At 37.6% G+C, this 19,625-nt stretch overlaps 1 protein-coding gene across 2 annotated transcripts in view; it reads left to right on the top strand.

Annotated features, from left to right (window-relative positions):
- The window catches only part of gnal (guanine nucleotide binding protein (G protein), alpha activating activity polypeptide, olfactory type), a 188,523-nt gene that overhangs the window by 104,278 nt on the left and 64,620 nt on the right, over positions 1–19,625 (top strand). The window contains exon 8 of one of the 2 annotated variants that reach the window (XM_089125828.1): positions 15,991–16,049. The exons of the other annotated variant lie outside the window; for it this stretch is intronic. Within the exon in view, the coding sequence (XP_088981954.1) occupies positions 15,991–16,049 (59 nt within the window). The remainder of the gene's footprint in view (positions 1–15,990; positions 16,050–19,625) is intronic. 2 annotated transcript variants of the gene reach the window in all.

Below are 19,625 nucleotides of genomic sequence, written 5' to 3'. Positions count from 1 at the left end.
GTACAAATTTCACCTACACACACACACACACACATATTATATAAAATCATTTTTTTTTCAGAATATTTTCTTATTTAAATTTTTGGTAATGCGTTGTGTAGGTCTTAAATTTCAATGTTTATGGTGTAGTGAAGTTTTTATTCTTCCACGCAACAGACCAGGAGACTCTTGAGGTATCTTTCACGCAGAAGTTCTTTATTGCGTCGCTGTAGTCATCTCAAGGATAGTCTAACTAAGGGAAAATATTCCCTTACAATTTATACATTTAGAGGGGAGGAGTTTACATTGAGGGGGGAGAAACTGAAACAAAGCAATGTAAATGATTCAACAGGCATCTCCGTTCATCAGCATAGCAGGTTTCTGTGCCTTGAGATGCTAATCTGGAGGAGTTACATTGAGGAGGAGTCTCTTGAAACAAAGCAAATGTAAATGATTCAGCAGATTACCAGAGACGGTAATCTAATCAGTCTGACCAGCGTGGTCACATTTACCATTACAAAAGCAAAGCTGAATCTTGAACTTAATGGTCAGGAAGCGCATAAAGACAAAAGCTAATGTGTGACACCTGGAATGCTTGGCTTAATCTTATTGGCCTCAAAATGGTAAACACTGTATACATTTTTCAGTTGAAAATACTGTTAAACCTTTATGAAACATTTAATAAATTTGTATTCCTTCAATGGTCTTAAAATGTCTTAAAAAGGTCTTAAATTTGACTTACTGAAACCTGCAGAAACCCTGTGGCAAGGCTGGTCATACTCCCATTACAACCTCACCTTGAATCAAATCAGACTGAAGCCTTACCTTATGAAGAGGCACAGACAGAGTATTCAGTCCTATTCCACGAATTAACACACTCTTACCAGTATGAGACTGTGAGGAAAAAGGCAATACTGATTCCAAAATAAATGAATCCATTGCGCCAGTATCCCGCAAGATTTTAACAGGGATTTCCTCTTTCTCTCCAACCAGGGATACACGCCCCTCTGTAATAAAAGGCAAGTAAGAAGATAAATCAACATCAAATTTTTGATTTTCAACAATTTCACTCCCTGAAGACAGGACTAGTGCCGCGAGAGCAGAAGGCTTAGCATTGAACTCTGTGTGTTATGTTTGGATATCTTTTTAAGGACCGGACAATCTGCTTTCCAGTGTCCTTTCTCATGACAGTAATTGCAAATCTTGTTTGGGTCAAAAGTTCCTGTGAAAACACGGTTACAGTTAGACGGAGCCTTTATATACTGAACATCACGAGCATGCCAATCGACAAAAGTGGTTTTGTGCGTCTGTACAAAATCATTGGCCAACCTAGCCGCTTCCTCTGGTGTTTTAAAGGGGTCATGAACTGGCTTTTTAAATTGTATTATATTGTTGTTTGCGGTCAATTTATGACGTTCGCTTGGTTTTTGCATTCAAAAACATAAAAATTAAATAAGTAATAGGCTATTTTGTAACCAAGTCGTGAGCCTTCCTGAAAAACGGTCAGTTTTTATGGGCGTGTCGTACTGAAGACTTGGAATTAAACGCCCACTGCTGTGAGTGGATAACAGTTTTGCATATTATAATGAGTTTAACTCACCCGTCGGTGCACGTGGGGGAAAACGTCCAATGTTGTCAAATGGCAACCGGGATTCGCCCATACATGTTCGACCAAGAGTCCGTGTGTTGCACAATTCCTGTCAGATCCAATATAGACGGCACAGCGGTCTGCAAATCCAGTCTTGTTTACAAAACAATCCTCAGTGAAATGAAGAGAACAGACGACAATGTTTTACCCTCATCAGCTGGAACGTCATTAAAAATAAAGTTTATCCATGCAGTCCTATTGGAATCCAGAGGAAGTTTATGCAGCGACTGTCTTTTTCCACAACCAGGCGCTGCACAATATTTATTGTTCGGTAACTCGATCCGGTTTGTCATCACGAGGTAGGCATGTATGTTAGGCTAATTAGCTATGCGTGTAATGCGCGAATCGGTGGGCGGGGCTAAACCGGCCGTGTTGAAGTATGTGTTGATCTTCTTCTGCGGGGGTGGTGTTTTAACCCCTTCGACGTCATAGTTCCCCACTTTTAAAAACGAGTCGTTTTCAGAGGCTGGTGTCAATAAAAGCTTTTATTGGACTAACAAGGACGTTTTCAGTTCTGAAACTTACAGGATATTCATATAATATGATGACCTCTTGGATGTCAAAAGCTCAAGGAAAATTTGATTTCTCAGTTCATCACTCCTTTAACATTAAGCTCACTAATATACATCGCTATACGGCTTGGGACTGAATTTTTAAATTGTTCCAACACCATCAAATGCATTAAATCCTCCAGTGCTTTAATGTCTAATGCTGAACACCAATGATTAAAGTGTTTTCTCAGATCACGCACAAATTCTAAGTTCATTTGTAACTGGTCTTTTTTCTGCCATCGAAAGCGCTGTCTGTATGCTTCGGGTACACATTCAAGGCTTTTAAAATTAAAGATTTAACTGTATCATAATCTTTACAATCATCGGTTACACTTTATTTTGATAGTGACTTTCGACATTCTACTAACTATAAGTAACTTTTCAACTACATGTCAACTAAGTGTCATTAGAGTATTAGTAGGCTGTAGTAGACTGTCAGTAGACTGTTAGGTTAGGGTTAAGTGTCAGGGATCAGGTTAGGAGAACAAGTTGACTTGTAGTTGCTAAGTTACTTACAGTCAGTTGAATGTCTGTTGGGGGACCAACAAAATAAAGTGTTAGCAGATATTATTCTGACAGTCTACTAGTACTCTAATGATAGTTAGTTGACATGTATCGGCAAAGTTACTTATAGTTAGTTGAATGTCTAAAGTGGACTATCAAAATAAAGTGTTACCCAATCATCAACCGACAATGAAGAAAAGACTACTTGTGCTTTCCCAGTTAACACACTCTGTAGTAGAGCAACACGATTATCATCTGACCAAGTTCCTTAATTCTGCCATGCGTTCAAATAGAGTAAAGAAAGTATCAGGATCTTCCTCGTTGAATTTGGGAATAAGTTTTAGGTTTAAATTGATTGAAGAGGAAAAAAAAAACACATTCTGTTCCTGACCAGAACTAAGCTTACCTTCTTTCACTAGGTTGAGCTTGAGAAATCCCAAATCCAACTTTGCCTTTTCTAAATCCCTTTTACCTTGTTCAGCATGCAGTTTTATGTTCTCATGGTCTATCTTTAGAAGTAGCAGCTCTTTTTGCTGTTCAAAAGACAAACTACTTTTTAATTCAGGTGCAATCGGTACATCTTTTTTCTTCATCTCGATATCTAAGAAACCTTTTTCAAATAACTCAATTTTCAAAGCTGCTTTAACATTTTCTTTGAGCCTTTTATCTTTAATCACAACTTCATAATGTTTTGGCAATACTCAATAATTGCTCTTTAGTACACCTGTTCAAAAATGTATGAGAAGGTGAACTAACAAACTCATCAATATCAACCATGCTAAAATCACCAGAACAAATATAATCAGCACAGTGCAATCAAATAACCAGAGTTTTCCCTCTACCTACCTTTCCAATACTTCTCTACCTAACTCAACCCTAGTCTTCATGCAATTACCGGTGGGGGGTATTTATGCACTGTAGTCCGCTGGGTGAAAAACGCAACTGGTCAAACCAGCGGACACCAAACCAGCTTCAACACCACGGATGTGCTCCCGAGATAATTACTACTACCCACTTTCACCGCAACACTACACAAAAATAACAAATCCGACACATATCAAAAGAAACATGCCGCTATGCCTATCAGAGAAAACTCACGTTCAAAAAACTATTGCACATTCACTTACCAACTGGTGATTTCACACGGCGAACAAATTGACTTTGGCACAAAAACATTTTCGTGTGTCCAACAAATAATCAATTGTCGAATTAAGCATCCAAAAATGTAATGCAATCAAATTACCAAAGGACGGACGAGCCCCCAATTTGTTACGACCCTTGGCTGAAGGGAAGCAACAAAAACAAGGGACACACGCAAACCCAATTATAGGCTCAAAATAATGTTTATTTAACTACAAATGATAAGACAAAAACAAAATAATGAAATGAAAACAGTTAAAGAAAATAAAAGTGTTTCTGTAGTTATCAGCAAAATCAGTGTGTAGAGCACGGTGCATGGTTGACAGTGTAATGCATAGATATCTATATAAAGGCTAGATGTCGTCCACGCTGCTGGCCAATGGAGGTCGACGTCTGCACCTGGCGGCCATCTTGTCACAGGTAGCTCGCTCACTCGTAACATTGTGTTAATGGTACATGTACTATTTAAATGACCATAACTTGCTCAATTTTTCTACCGATTTTCAAACGGTTTTTGTTATAAACGTCAGAGATGTAGTTATGACCCTGCATACTTATGAATAAAAAGTGTATCAATAAATAATCATCCAGATAATTATAGCCACGTTAATAACGTTTGTAAGAAACCAAACCGTTTGGAAATCCGTCAAGATTTCCACGAGATAAAAGTATTTGTGTTCGTGCTGACCACTCATCTTACATCAGCTTGTCTGTGACAAGATGGCCGCCGGTGATGACGATGGAAACTCCGCCGTAACACATCTAGCCTTTATATACATATCTATGGTGTAATGCATCTTCTTCTTCTTCTTCTTCTTCTTCTTCTTCTTCTTCTGTTTTATGGCAGATCATATCTTTACGATATATACCGCCACCTACTGGACTTACTAAACAGGAGTGTGTAAAAAGGACGTTGGCAAAAGATACATCAAATCATAAAATAATTTAAAAAAAAAAAAATATATATATATATATATATACGTATATATTCTTCTACTTAAACTAGTATCATTAAGATATATAATTAAATATTTGCTTCTTTGTCCTCTTTCTATTGTATTCCTTGCTCCTGTAAAATATTATGAATATAATTTTCTGCCTGAATTTGTCAAATTTTCTACAATTAAATAACACATGGGTGACATCCTCCAATACTTTACAATCAGAACATATACCATTACTTTTACCAACCTCAATCTGGTTATCATACCTTCTTCATGCCTACTAAGACCCAATGAGGTGATTCTTTTTCCTCCAACACTGGTTCCTATGATAATATCTGGCATTATTCTCTAACTCCCAATCATCTTGCCACCTTAGTATAATCTGTGATTTAATGAAAGCTTTAGCATCTCCTTTACCCAGTGGAATATAAATTTGTACTTGGTCTAATTCTAAAGCTTTTTTAGCTAACTTATCAGCAATTTCATTGCCATCAATTCCATAATGTCCTGGAATCCAACAGAACTGTACCACTAATCCAAGGCTTATGAGATTTAAAAGAAGATGCTTTACTTCTAATACCAAGCCTTCACGTGTTGCATTATCTGTTATAAAACTTTGTAATACTGCCATAGAGTCAGTACATATAACAGATCTCAGAGGTTTAATCTCTTTTACCCACCTAAGGGCAGTAATTATTGCAGTCATCTCTATTGAATATACTGATAAATGGTCACTCACTCTATACCCATATCTTTTTCCAAATTCTGGAATGTAAATTCCAATACCTCAATGGCTGTTGGGTTCTTTAGAGCCATCTGTAAATATTTTCAAATATCCAAAATGAAGTATTTAAATAACTTAAGCAGGCTTCAGTAAAACTTTGCTTAGTGTGATGGTCACCTTTTCCCGCTAATAAATTAATATTTACCTCTGGAATAGGAAGCAGCCATGGAGGAACACAACTTAATGCTATTGTTTGGCCATACTTCAGCTCTTTTAATCCATAATGGTTTACTAAATTGTCAATGTTCCAACCGAACCCACAGCCATTGAACTTTTTATAATATTCCCAACAATCACTAAGTACTGACAAAGCTGGGTTGTTGAAACTTCCTTTTAACCCTACCCAATAAGTTAGTGATAATTTCTCATACCTTAAATTAAGAGGAGTTTCCTTAGATTCAACTAATAAAGCACTTGTTGGAGTTGTTTTAAAAGCACCAAGGGCAATCCTCAAAGCCTTAAATTGCATTCTTTCAATTTTCTTGAGGGATGTCTTACAAGCCGAGTTATAGATTATACAGCCATAATCAATAGTTGATCTTATCAATGCTTTATATATGGTCATCAGAGACAGCCTGTCAGCTCGCCAATTATGCCCAGTGACCATTCTCATAAGATTAATTACCTTTTTACACTTTGTTTCAACATATTCAATGTGACATTTCCATGTAAGTTTGGCATCTAACCATATTCCTAGATACTTATATTTTTCCCTTCTTTCAAGTTGCTGATTATAAAGCATAATTTTATAAGTTTCAGGTAGTTTTTTCCTAGGAAAATACACCACCTGTGACTTTGAGATAGAAAATTTAAAACCCCAATCAATTCCCCACTGTTCAAGCACTTGAATGTCCTTTTGAATCTTATCATTAACATATGAAATGTTACGTCCTCTTCTCCAAATGACAGCATCATCTGCATATAGTAGACCTTCATTACCATCTCCCAGTTTTTCATATATGTCATTAATCATTATGTTGAACAATATAGGACTGATAACACTCCCCTGAGGGATTCCATTTTCAACAATAAACTCATCAGACACTGTATCACCCACTTTAACCCTGATGGAACGTTGAGAGAGAAAGTCAAGTATATAATTATACATTTTCCCATTAATTCCCAATTTTCCTAATTTAATCAACAAACCTTCTCTCCACATAGTATCATAGGCTTTCTCAATATTCAGAAAAACTGCCGCCATTACTTCTTTCATTATTAAAGTCTTTTCAATTTCATTGCATACTTTAACCAGAGCATCAGTTGTTGACTTACCCTTCCTAAATCCAGTTTGATACCCTTTAATTGGATTTATATATTCTAGAAAACAATTTAATCGTCCAACTATAATTTTTTACATTCATTTTCCAAAATGTGAAGTGAGTGCAATAGGTCTGTAGTTTCCTGGGTCACTTGAGTCTTTGCCTGGTTTAGGAAATGGAAGAATTCTTGCTAATTTCCACTTGCTTGGTAACTTTCCTTCATTTCACACTTTGCAGCTTAAGAACTTTCTCCAATATATTATCAGGTAGTTTTCTAAACATAGCGTAACACAGGTTGTCCGTCCCTGATGCAGAGTATGCAGTATTACTCAATGCCCTTTTAAGTTCTGACATATTAATTTCAGTATCCATAATGGACATGTTTGACTCTTTGGTATTTAAGATATTCCTATTTATTTTCAATACCTCTTCTTTCCTTCTCATATACCGCTCCTCCAGGCGGCTACCCTTGTGTATGTCTGCAAAAGCTCTAGCAAGCATATTGGCTTTTTCCAAATCTGAGATTGCATGGGTCCCATCTTTGATTAAGACAGCAACCCGAGGAGGCTTAAATTTGCCTATCATCTTCTTAACCATCATCCATACTTTATTTAACATGGTCTCTCTTCCTATTGTTGAGCAAAACTGTCTCCATGAATCTCTCTTAGCCTCTTTAATAACCTTCCTGGCTATTGCCTTCTTTCTTTGGTAGTTTCTTTAGATTGTCCATTGTTAATGTTCTACGCAAGTTTTTTTTAAAAAAAAACTTTTTAAAAAGTTCTGGTCTATTCCTGTCCTTGATAGCCTCAGAACACTTATCATTCCACCATGGAACATTGATTTGTTTCTTTTGGTTCTGACTAATAGGAACGCTTTTGCTGGCAGCAACCAATATAAAAGAACTGACAACACTATTCATTTCATCAACTGTCTGATCATTATTAATTTATATACTTTCCCCATTCCCACTTCTTTCTATAAATTTCTCCCAATCTGCTTTTTTAAAGTTCCATCTTTGAGGCACATAACTCTGTTCAATTATAAATTCAATATCAACTGTACATGTGATTGGGAAGTGATCGCTACCCATGCTTGTGTTTTGATCAATTTCTCATTCACATCTACTGGCAATTTTCCTATCAACTAGAGTTAGATCTATACAAGAAGTTTGATTTTTATAAACATTAATTCTAGTACCATAACCATTATTTATACACACTAGCATTCTATCAGTCATCATTTCTTCTACTGCCTCACCATTCAAATTTGTCTGTTCACTGCCCCATAAACTGTTGTGAGCATTGAAGTCCCCACACCAAATCTCTCTGTGACTTTTCTTAACAATACTTTTCAATAACTCACTATTTAATGCTTTACATGGATTATAATAATTAATTATATTCAAATTACCACTACCTTTATTAAATATTTTAGTTACCACACATTCATGATCCTTGGAATTAATAGACCTGTATAGTATTCCTAATTTAATAAATGTCATACACCCTCCTCCTCTGCCTTTTTCTCTATCACATCTAATACCATTATATCTTTTCAATACAAAATCAAGGTGTGGTTTTAACCATGTTTCTTGAATGCATGGGACCTCAGGTTTTTCTTTCAGATTGTGTGTATATCTCTTTAATTCTTGACCATTTGTTATTAAACTTCAGGCATTCCACTGAAGAATGAAAAATACCATAAGGCTTTTAATCACTATTTTGACCCTCATGTTTATAATTCAGCATCTCTTGAATTTTACTAGCTTGTGAGCTAAATCCTAAAAAGGAATTTGCAATATCCACAATTGCTTTTACCTTATTACTTCCCCAATGAGGTCCAGTTGCTTTACTTATCACTGCGCAAATGAAAGCAAGGAAGTCATTTTTCTTGACCAACATTATTTCTTCTGACATTTTCTTTTTGAATTCACAGTATTCTGATTGTTGAGTGTTACATTTAGGCCTACTGACCTGTTGGACTCTCTCGTTATGATGGCTCCTGTGGTTTACTCTGCTTGTTGGAATGCTATCATTTGATTCCCGAGCTTTCTCTGTTGTATACTGGGGAACAATTAGGCTAGCACCTTTCTTTTCCATTTCAATTTTCTTAACCGCCTCAGCATACGAAACTTTATGAATCATTTTGCATTTCTGGACTTCTTTTGCCTCTTTGTGTTTCTCACAACCTCCATAACCTGCACTATGATTGCCACCACAATTACAACATTTTAATACAGCATCTTGCTCACATTCACCATACTCACGTTCTCCTCCACATTTCGCACATCTTATCTTTTCCTCGACATTGGCTAGCAGCAGGGCCATACTGTTGACAATTAAAACATCTTCATGGTGGCGGAATATATTCTCTCACTGAGTATGACATGTATCCCATTTGTACCCTGCTAGGTAGCTCTTTCTTGAAGCCTAATAAAATAGAAAGGCTTTCAATTTTATCTTTACCTTTTGTCAACCGCTTAGCTTCACACACATCATAATCTTCTAAGCTTTCCATGATCTCCTCTATTGAGACTGAAGTTTGGATTCCAGATATTACTCCTCTGACCTTTGATGCTGCACCCGGAATATGTGACGTTACATTGAGTTTGTTGAGTGTAGTTTTCTTAAGAATTTTACTTTGTTGTTCCTTAGAATTTGCAAAGATCAGAATTCTCCCATTACCCGTGAAACGTGCGTGATTAATCTTGCCTATTTCCTTCTCTATTGCTTTTGTGATATGTATTGGATGTAAATCTGGTCCTCCCTTTTGATCAAACACCAAAATAACTTTCCAAACATCAACCTGAGGCCTCAAGGACCTGTTACCATCTGCTTTGGTCTTTTTTGCCATAACTACTGATTCTATGGATTCCCTTTCACTCTCTAATCTTTGTCGTACTTTCTGCTTGTTGCCATTACCAACCTCTTCCCAAAACATTTCACCTTCATCAAGCATATTATCTAGGTTTAACGATACAAAAGATCCACCATTGTCCAAATTACATTCACTGTGAGTAGTTTATTTAGTTTTACCGTCGATGTTCAAATTTTTTCAGATTCTCAGTGTCCAAAGTTCCTCCTACGCGTCGGTCGACGGATTTCATTTCCCCACAGTGTAATGCAATGTTGAGGTTTGAAATGTAAATGCAAAAAGCAACAAAATACACCGCAAGCAAACACCAAAGCAAAGTCCAAAACCAAAAGCCCTCTCCCTTGGCTCAGATGGTGATCTCTTAAAGTCCCTGTAAAGTCAATTCTACAAAAAAGTTCTAAACACATTATAAATGTTACATATGTATTGCTAAAACATATTACAAAGTCTGTGAACTGTGAAGTACTGAAATGTGGAGTTAGACCATTAAACAGTTTTTCACCATTGCAATTTTACGGATTAATTGGGCGGGGCTAAAACAGGGCTCCGTGACGCACTGGAACCCATGAGCTGCTGGACACCCCCCTATTTGATGACGCACAGAGTCTGATCTCCCTCTCTCCACACACACTCCCCGAGCACATTCGCATTCACCGCTTAATCGCGAGTGACTGTCAGTACTATTAGTTACTACAGCTGAGCCTACAGTTTTCTAGCTAGCTATGCCTTCGACACGGACATGCATGGGCTACTACCTGGATGCGATCATGTACAAAACAGATCGGTATCTTCGTTTAAATTCCCTTAAAAACTATCACATCAAGAAGAGGTTTTTAGAGAGCCCAACGTTACCTTGATGAAGAACTGAGGATCACCCCCAACACCCGCCTCTGTAGTGATCATTTTACACTGGATCGTTTTATAAACTTTCCTCAGAGACAACTAGAATTCACTGATAATTTACTGATAATCCGCTGTTACTGGTGAACGGGGCCGAAACGACGATCTCAGCTTTCATCCTCCCGTCTCCAAAAGCTAATCAGCTAATCACCGTCAACAGCTTTCCCGTGAGTGGGCGTGGTTTCAGCACAGCCAGCGGACACGCCCCCAGCGTTTGAGAGCAGAGCAAATCTGCTCATTTTTTCATGATTTTGATAGCTTATTTTATGTACTTCCCGACTTTTTTTATCATTCAAATTTGGCTGGGTGGCTAATTACACATTTTTCTGTGGTGTGACAAACTCAGAACATATACTTAATTTTGACTTTACAGGGACTTTAAGCGTCTAAGGTCACAGGTGTTTCCAGTATTGAGGCAATTAGGCAATTTGATGCAATTAGTGGGCTCAGGTACCAACTGCAATGCTCAAGACCAACAGCAGGGCTCGTCACACTAGATTCTAAATATGATTCATTTGCTAGATGTGCTTATTGTAAAAGTCAAGTCAAGTCAAGTCACATTTATTTATATAGCGCTTTTCACAATACAGATTGTATCAAAGCAGCTTCACAGTGATAACATGTAAGTAGCACAACACAGATCAACAACATTGCTAAACACTAAATAAATAACCCCAACTGAGCAAGCTCAAAGCAAGCCAAAAGCAAGGCGACAGTGGCAAGGAACCAAACTCCATCAGATTGGATGGAGAAAAAACCTTGGGAGAACCCAGGCTCAGTCGGGGGCCAGTTCTCCTCTGGCTTACATTCATATTGTTTAAATATAAATATTAAAATAAAATACCAACTTCAAAACTACAGTTTTTTCAGAAACCTACAGAGAAAAATATTATAACAATTACAATCATCCTCTTTCTCTAAAAAAAAAAGTGTCTGCCGTTTTCTGACAATTTCATAGATTACACCGAATCTGTGATTTCTTGGAGAGTTATGAGTTATCTCATATAGTGTTTAATCACAAGGCTAAAGAATTAAATATGCAACAATTATTGAAGTTTATAAGGAGACAAAGAAAATCACAAATAGATTCTAATGAAGTATAATTAGTATTAAGTATAATATCACATTAAGGATATTATAAAGAAATATTGGAATATTGTTTTGACTGATCCTTCATTAAGAGATTTTTTTAAACACTTTATTTATTCAGAAAAGATCAGGTAACATTGCAAATAAACTGGTAAAGTCACATATAGGCACAGAAAAGAAACCAACCTTTATGAGGTTGATTTCCATGTACTGTAGAAACTTTGCAAGCTTACATGCCCTAGTGTATGACACATAATCTACACGTTAAAAATGCCCTTGTCCATTATTTTACATCTGAAAAAACGACACGTCCATTAAAAACTTGTTGAAGCAAACATAAATCTGCCATCAGGAGATGGGATGTCAATTCACCATTTGCCAGAGTGTAATCGTGATAAAGCAGTTTGTATAGGCATTGAAAAAGTAACAAATTCCAGAATAGGTTGGAAATGTAGCTGAAAAGAAAACTTGATAAATACAAAAATAATAATAATAAATATAGCTGCGAGCAGCGATGGCGGGCCCAAGCTGGTGGCACCGCAACCCCGGTTCCTTTAGTTACCTAAAGGCACCGGGGTGGCAGTGCCGCAGGCTTTGGCCCTTTCATCATTAAATGTTAAAACGGCTTGCCATACTCTATCTGTCGTTTCGACTAGTCACAATTACGTTACAGATATCTTAAATGATAAAATGTAATTACGACTAGTCAGAAAGACATTGTTGATATCTACGATGTTAATTCCGGATAGGCAAACTTAGCTTTTAAATGTTAATAGGGCTTGCCATACAGGGACTTAGGCTCAGAGAGAGGCTCACCATATTCAAACCAAAATATCTGACTTCCTCTTGGTCCGAGCTAATGGCTATGAATTAGAAAGTTGTCCGGCTTGAGGAGTACAATGTATATACCGATTTTTATAACTGTAGATAAAACTAACAATCCCACTTTTGTCAAAAGGTGGCGCTATTTAGTCCCTGCACCACGCCCGTTTCTGAAACTTTGCACATGTCTACTGGCCAATAAATGTGATGTGTCTGAGTTTCATGCAATTTCAAGCATGCTAAGAGTCTCAAAAGCATCCTAAAAGAATTTTAAAGTTTGATGTGTTGCCACGGCAACAGTATCAAAGATATCAAGAATCCATTCACAGGTCTTTATCTGGCATGAGTTTACATTATACAGATAAAGTTTGAAGCAAATCGGGTAAAAAATAAGAGGGTGATTTCAAAGCGTTTTGAAAGTGACACACTTCCTGCTACCAGTTGGTGGCGCTATAATTTTTACTCACAAAAGTCACATCCACGTGATCGTCCTCTTACAGCGATCACACATCCACTAATTTTATTGTGATAAATTACCAGTTTTGTGATAAATAACAAATTACACATATTCAAAGCAGCCCACACACGTGTGACAATTTCTAAATGCAGATTCAACGATCCATCCAATACATGTAACATCATTCATAAATGTGTGATGTAAATTAATTCAAGAACTTGCATTTGTGTGAGCATTTGGGGAAATATCTATGCTTTTACTTGTGTATTTATTAAATGTGTTTTTAATTTACGAATCCAAAATTGTAAATGTGAATTGTGCTGTGCATTTATGAATTTTGTTTTATAAATGTATTATTTTTTAGGCTTATCTGGCTACATTGTATGGTTTTAAGGAGAACATTTTCAGCACTGGTGTTGACTTAAGAATTTGAGTTTGTCTTAAAGCATATTTAAAAGATCACATAGACATACAGTATAAACAAAATTAAAAGCTGAATTGTCATGAAAACATGACAATTCATGTTGTAAGACAACATCTGTATTGCAAACCCCTCTATGTTTCGGTTTCTGTTGTTCTGTCGTATACTGTAGCTACCAACGCAATGCCATTGCCATAGAAACCAATGCAGATATTCCAGAAAATGAAAGAGCAGCATGGTACAAACAAATCGGATCTGAACAGTTGTGATACACAATGGACAGTCGCTATTTTTAGATCTGATTCCAATCGTATACTGTGTCGAGCAGGACGAGGCAGAGGGCCGTGAGAGAATGTCGCGAGGCCGGTGGCGTGATTACTAATGAGCGACACCTGTGCAACACACCGGCCTTGCAATGACGGTAAAGGATAGCAGAGGCCAGGCCTGGATTTTATTTGATGTTTTGTTTTATTATGTGTGGCGGCAGTCGACCGTGAGGGACCGCCATCTTTACTTTCGTTTTTGTATTTATTTATTTGTTGATTGTTCGCCGGTTCCCGCCTCCTTCTTCCCATAACATCTAACCTGGTTAATTATACACAAATAATCTGATTTGGACTGATATTCTGAACATAGCCAAAGAGCTGTCACTAGTCCATACAATACATGACAACATGAAAGCATGTGGCTGATAAAAAACACGAGCCGTATGCTACACAGAACAAAACAACACAAAAGCATGCTGCCATTGTTGAGCATGAGCTGCATGCTACACAAAAGGTGACAAAATAAAAGCACGAGGCTGATGATAAACATGAGCCGAATGCTACACAGAACACAATAAAAAAAGAAACCAGGTGCTCAACAAAACATACAAGACGAGTGCACGGTGAGTGAATGCAACACTCAACCGCCGTACTTTTTTAAATATGTAATTAATTCACAACAGCTGAAAATATATGTTCTATAGACCAACGCCACTTTTGCGTCATCGAAGGGTAACGCCCCCTTTTGGGGGAAAACACCTCTATACTGTCTATGGGAAAACAAACGGATTCCCATGAGAACAGAACTTGCACTAGATCTGCAAAGTTTCTTGATGGCAAAAATGGCACAAACTTAAAGAAGCTAACGTTACTGAATACGGGGTTACAGAGGTGTCCCTTTGAAATGGTCGAAAACTGGATTAATGACCCCACACAGCGGCCAAATATGGACTATTCAGACATCTAACGATACCACTATCTCGCGGAATCACCAAGTAAGTAGCCTTTTTTATTTATTTATTTATTTATCATTTACACACTCACAGTAGCCTATGACAAACTACTAGACGATGAGGCCATGTCACTTGGATCATTAAATTTAACTTGATTTAAGCTATTGACAGTTTTGTTGTCGACTAGCTATTAGAAAGACTAAGCTGTTAGCAGCTAACGTTACCTTATTAGACTATGTTAATAGCTTAAATCAAGTTAAATATGATCCATTCATCGTCTAGTTTGTCATACTGTGAGTGTTAATGAAAAAAAAGGCTTCGTGCTTACTTGGCGATTCCAGGTATGTCTGAATAGTCCATATTTGGCCGCTGTGTGGGGTCATTAATCCAGTTTTCGACCATTTCAAAGGGACACCTCTGTAACCCCGTATTCAGTAACGTTAGCTTCTTTAAGTTTGTGCCATTTTTGCAATCAAGAAACTTTGCAGATCTAGTCCGAGTTCGGTTCTCATGGGAATCCGTTTGTTTTCCCATAGACAGTATAGAGGTGTTTTCCCCCAAAAGGGGGCGTTACCCTTCGATGACGCAAAAGTGGCGTTGGTCTATATAGTATGAATGTGTGTAGAATGTATTTTGGACGTTGTACATTCGCCATGTTGGTTTTATCACATGACCTACCAGCATCAGTTGTGTCGCTTCACTGTCATTAATAAATCTTTTCGCCGTGGCCTCATCGTATGGACCCTTCAGAAACTCTCTGGAAGAAATAGATCATCCGGGTACTCTTTGCCTGCTTTTTTTAGTACTTTGAATTCAGACATACTTCTTTTGTCGAATTCTGTTTTTTTTGTTTTTGTTTTTTGCCTACTATAGGGTATAGTATGGGGAAGTATGTTATTTTGAATACAGCCACGGGGAATAATTGTTGGAACCCTGACACTGAACCTAAACCAGACTAGACCGAAGTGTTCATATCTGAACATCATGTTCCACACATTCAACATTTCACGTAGTTGAAAGAGTGTACGGCCCGAGCGAACTCAAAACCGCATGCTCACACAAAGACAAGACGGAGTGTCAGAGCTCCCTCACCAAAGCAATAGTAAACCAGACCGAAGTGACAGAACCCTGACAGTGCTGAATGTAATGAAGTTGGCAAAGACAAAATTCAGAAGTGAAAGTCCATTAGAGAGGAACTGAAGCATTTAAACTAGTGATCACAGACCTTTGGACCACACTATTTTACTAAAATTATATTAAAATTTGTGTGTTTAAAACCTTTTTAATCACCAATCTTGTTTTTGCTATTGCTAACTGCATGCAATCACTACATTGTAATTACTTTTTTTTTCACTTGATATACAGAAACATTTATTTCTTTCTCCTTGTGTGTCAGTATGTTTGATGTGGGTGGTCAGAGAGATGAAAGGAGGAAATGGATTCAGTGCTTTAATGGTGAGCTTGTATGTTCCTCAAGCTTTGTGGTAAAAATCTAAAAATTTTTGTGTTTTTTACGTAAATAAATTCCTGAAACCTGTTTTTATAGTTAATATATCTAAAAGTGACTAATGGTATTAAAAAGATAGTTCCCCAAATATTTACATTCTGTCATCAATCAATTACTCACCCTCATGTCTTAACAAACCTAAAGACTTTTGGTTAAACACAAATTCATAAAAAAATGTACCATGAAAAATATATATATATACCATTCAAAGTTCAGGTAAGCAAAACTTAGAAGATAAAAAAAAGGTCATTTAGGTATTATTCACCTTTTTCTGACTGGACAGTTTTCTACTTCCTGTTGTCCTGTTTTCACTAATTGTATCTTAATTTCAATCAATGTTTCATCAACCAATTGCCTGGTTTTAATAAATAAGAAGTAGCTATATAGTAAACAGATTGAACAGATGGACTTTGGTCTCATGAATGAAACTCGGCGTAACGTTATTACGCCTAACCTCACAGGCCTTTTAGAACCTTTTAGAACTGTTATTCTGCAGCAGTCAGGGTGATAGAGACTGTCGGGTGTTTGCTGGAGATCGTGCAGTCATGCATCAGCTATCCTTTGGAAGTTATGAAGCAAAGAAAAACATTCGTTTTGTTTTTATCTGTGATTTCATAAAAAAGATAACGTGATCAGATCACATTTGATGATTTTTTTTTTAATTTAGTTTAGCGATGTGGGGATGACACAATCTAAAACACATGAAAAAAAAAGCATAGACCAGACTCGAACCGGAAGTTGACTACCGGCATCGTCGTCATGGCAACTCGCATTGTTTAGAGCAGAAAAAGGTGGATAAAACAAATCGATATGAATCTAGTGGTAGTCATTGTCTTGTGATGAAAGACATGAAAGAGCTTTATATGATGAACAGATTTAATTTATAATTTTATTTACATCGAAACAATGATTGACACATTCACACACATATTTACATGTAAGCTTGTGTGTGAGTAGTGCATGCATCATGCACTTAAACAAACCTTATTGTTGTTGTTTTTTGCATCATGCACACACAAGAACCAATGAGGTTTGTTTTAGGGCTTCTTTGTTTACTACATAGGCTATATGTACATATATGTATATCATCTGTCCGATGAAAACTGCGTATGTCCATTTTGCCGATTTTGAGATTTTTTGACGGATAGAATGTCCAGGTTCATTTCCGTATACAGCATGTTTCACATTATCTAAATGACCAATGAAAAGTTGTGAAATCGTGTCATCTGAGTTCCACGTATATCCATTTGCTGTCAAAGCTGTCAATCACGCAGCGTATCTCCCCGCCCTGTGGAGGCATTTCGCCGGTCTCGTGAAGTTTCATCTTAATGAAAATTCATCTGCATGTTAATGCAAGGTGTAAATAGCGTTGTGATCGGATCTCCCTGACCACATTTGGAGGTAGTCTGGCTCGCATTGTGTTCGGATATTTACTAGGTGTAAACGCAATCTGGTTGTTGAAACCACATATGTATATTTTACTCCTCCCAAAAATGCTAAAAAAAATAAACGAGAGCGTGTTATAGGCTATAGGCTATATGATATGTTATAGTCAGATATGACGGCGCTACTGCGACACGCATCAGATGAGCGTCTATTCATCAAGCCAACAAGCAACCATCGCAAATAAAAGTGAAAGTAAGTCACAGACGCTTAATCATCTTCACAATCACACAATCATCTTCAAGTAAAGAAACGAAATGATCTTAGCCGGGCTGTTGCTCTCTCTTATTGATGTCTTTGATTTTGAAATTAGCTGATGATCAATAAAATGCAGCTCATATGTTGTTTTTGGTGGCGTGCAATCCATTAAATATGCATATAACGTGGGAGTCGAAGATCGGGTTTATATCCGTTTTGCAAAAACACATTTATGTGGCCAGGTGTAGCTAAATGGAATCGGTAAGATCAGAACACGTATTATCCGGATAACTTATCTGGATACAGATCTCATTTAATACCAGGTGTAAATGAGGTCTGAAAGCTCAGCATTAGATTGCCGAATAACAGTGAGGTAAAGTATCATCAAACTTTTGTTTTTGACAACTGTTCTCAAGACTTTCCTCTACAGTAGGCCTAACTTTATAACGGTAAACGTTTCCCCCTTGATGCCAGACATAGTTAGCCTGGTAATACCAGACTCTGCTACTTCACTTTGCTTCGTAGACAGAAGTTGTGTTCCATTCGACAGGGTCCCTACGCAGTGTTCACTGCTCCCTACTCCCTGAACACGGTATATCAGTTGAAGTGGACTTCACTGACTTCCTGTGAAGTGATGTATCGATGTTCCCTTATTCCCTATGCCGTTTGCAGTGCCCTTCGAACTGAACATTTTCGTTCCCTTCGAATTGGAATTTCACTTAAGATGGCGAAATACCCTGTGAAGTCCACTTCGCAGTCTACTTACGGTCCAATGGAACGCACCTATGCATCGAACTCAAATCTATGATCGAACTTCCACTGTAAACAGGGAGCGGCGCTTTTGTAAGGGCTGCAAAATGTGTGCCAACTGGGAATTAACAATTCACAAACTAGGTTATTTATATGAATTACTGAGTTGCGGTCGCCCCGCAACGTCGGCGTGCTCCGCTCTCACGAGTCTGATTTAGCTTCCGCCACCCCGCAGCGCCGCGAGGACGAGCCGCTGCTCTCGCGAGTCATGAATAGGAAGTTCATTTTAGTGATTTTCTGAGTCATTCATTCGAGTCATTTCGTTTATTTAAGTGGCTTAATGTTATAATTTTAACAGCCAAATTCCCCGATCACATCCACCTACGCAATGTTGATCATATTCTGAATTAAGAAATCATAATGCAGTAAAAAATGATTTACATGGAACATAAATAATCACTTTACCTTCCGAGTCTTACGTTCATTTGTCACGTGACATACACAATGAACAGATCGTTCATGAATCACATATCTGGGACTAATGTAGCAGGATGTCGAAACGAAATATGGTGGATTATTATTATGATGTTAATAATATGATAATAAGAGCGCACCAGGAGCGTTCACAGATGAGGAGACCGACTTTCTCCGGAATGTTCTCCATAACAGAGCGAATTGCATCCCGTGTCTTGTTTCCCACTTCTGCGCGGTTGTTTCGGTTTTCGATTTCTCTAACCTACAATGTAATCTCGGCGCTTAGCGTCTACGTCACGGCTCTCAGACCGCCCTCTGTTCGTTGATTGGCCGGCTGTTTTCAGGCCGGTGGAAAACTGAAAGATAGGCCGCTATCTCAGAATGACTACAGGAGCGAAATGAAATTAGCGGAAGTAGGAAGTCTGATGTAGTCAGGCTAAGACATAGTAGAGAGAGTGACAAAATTACGATAGGATTGTAAGTATCAGTCTAGCATCGCCATGTCAATATGCACGTATGTCCATTTAAACTCGATTTTGCGTCAAATGTGGATTATATCATGACACTGGCAATGGTTACATTTAAAGATGTTGTACCAAGCATGACAACGCTACGCTTTTGAAATTACGTGTTTTTTTTTTACTTCCTGAATAGTAACC

This window comes from Pimephales promelas, chromosome 22 (genome assembly GCF_988280905.1).
Source record: "Pimephales promelas chromosome 22, fPimPro1.hap1.1, whole genome shotgun sequence".
NCBI lineage: Eukaryota > Metazoa > Chordata > Actinopteri > Cypriniformes > Leuciscidae > Pimephales > Pimephales promelas.
Note: the sequence above shows the minus strand (reverse complement) of the source record. Positions and strands in the feature narration are given on the sequence as shown.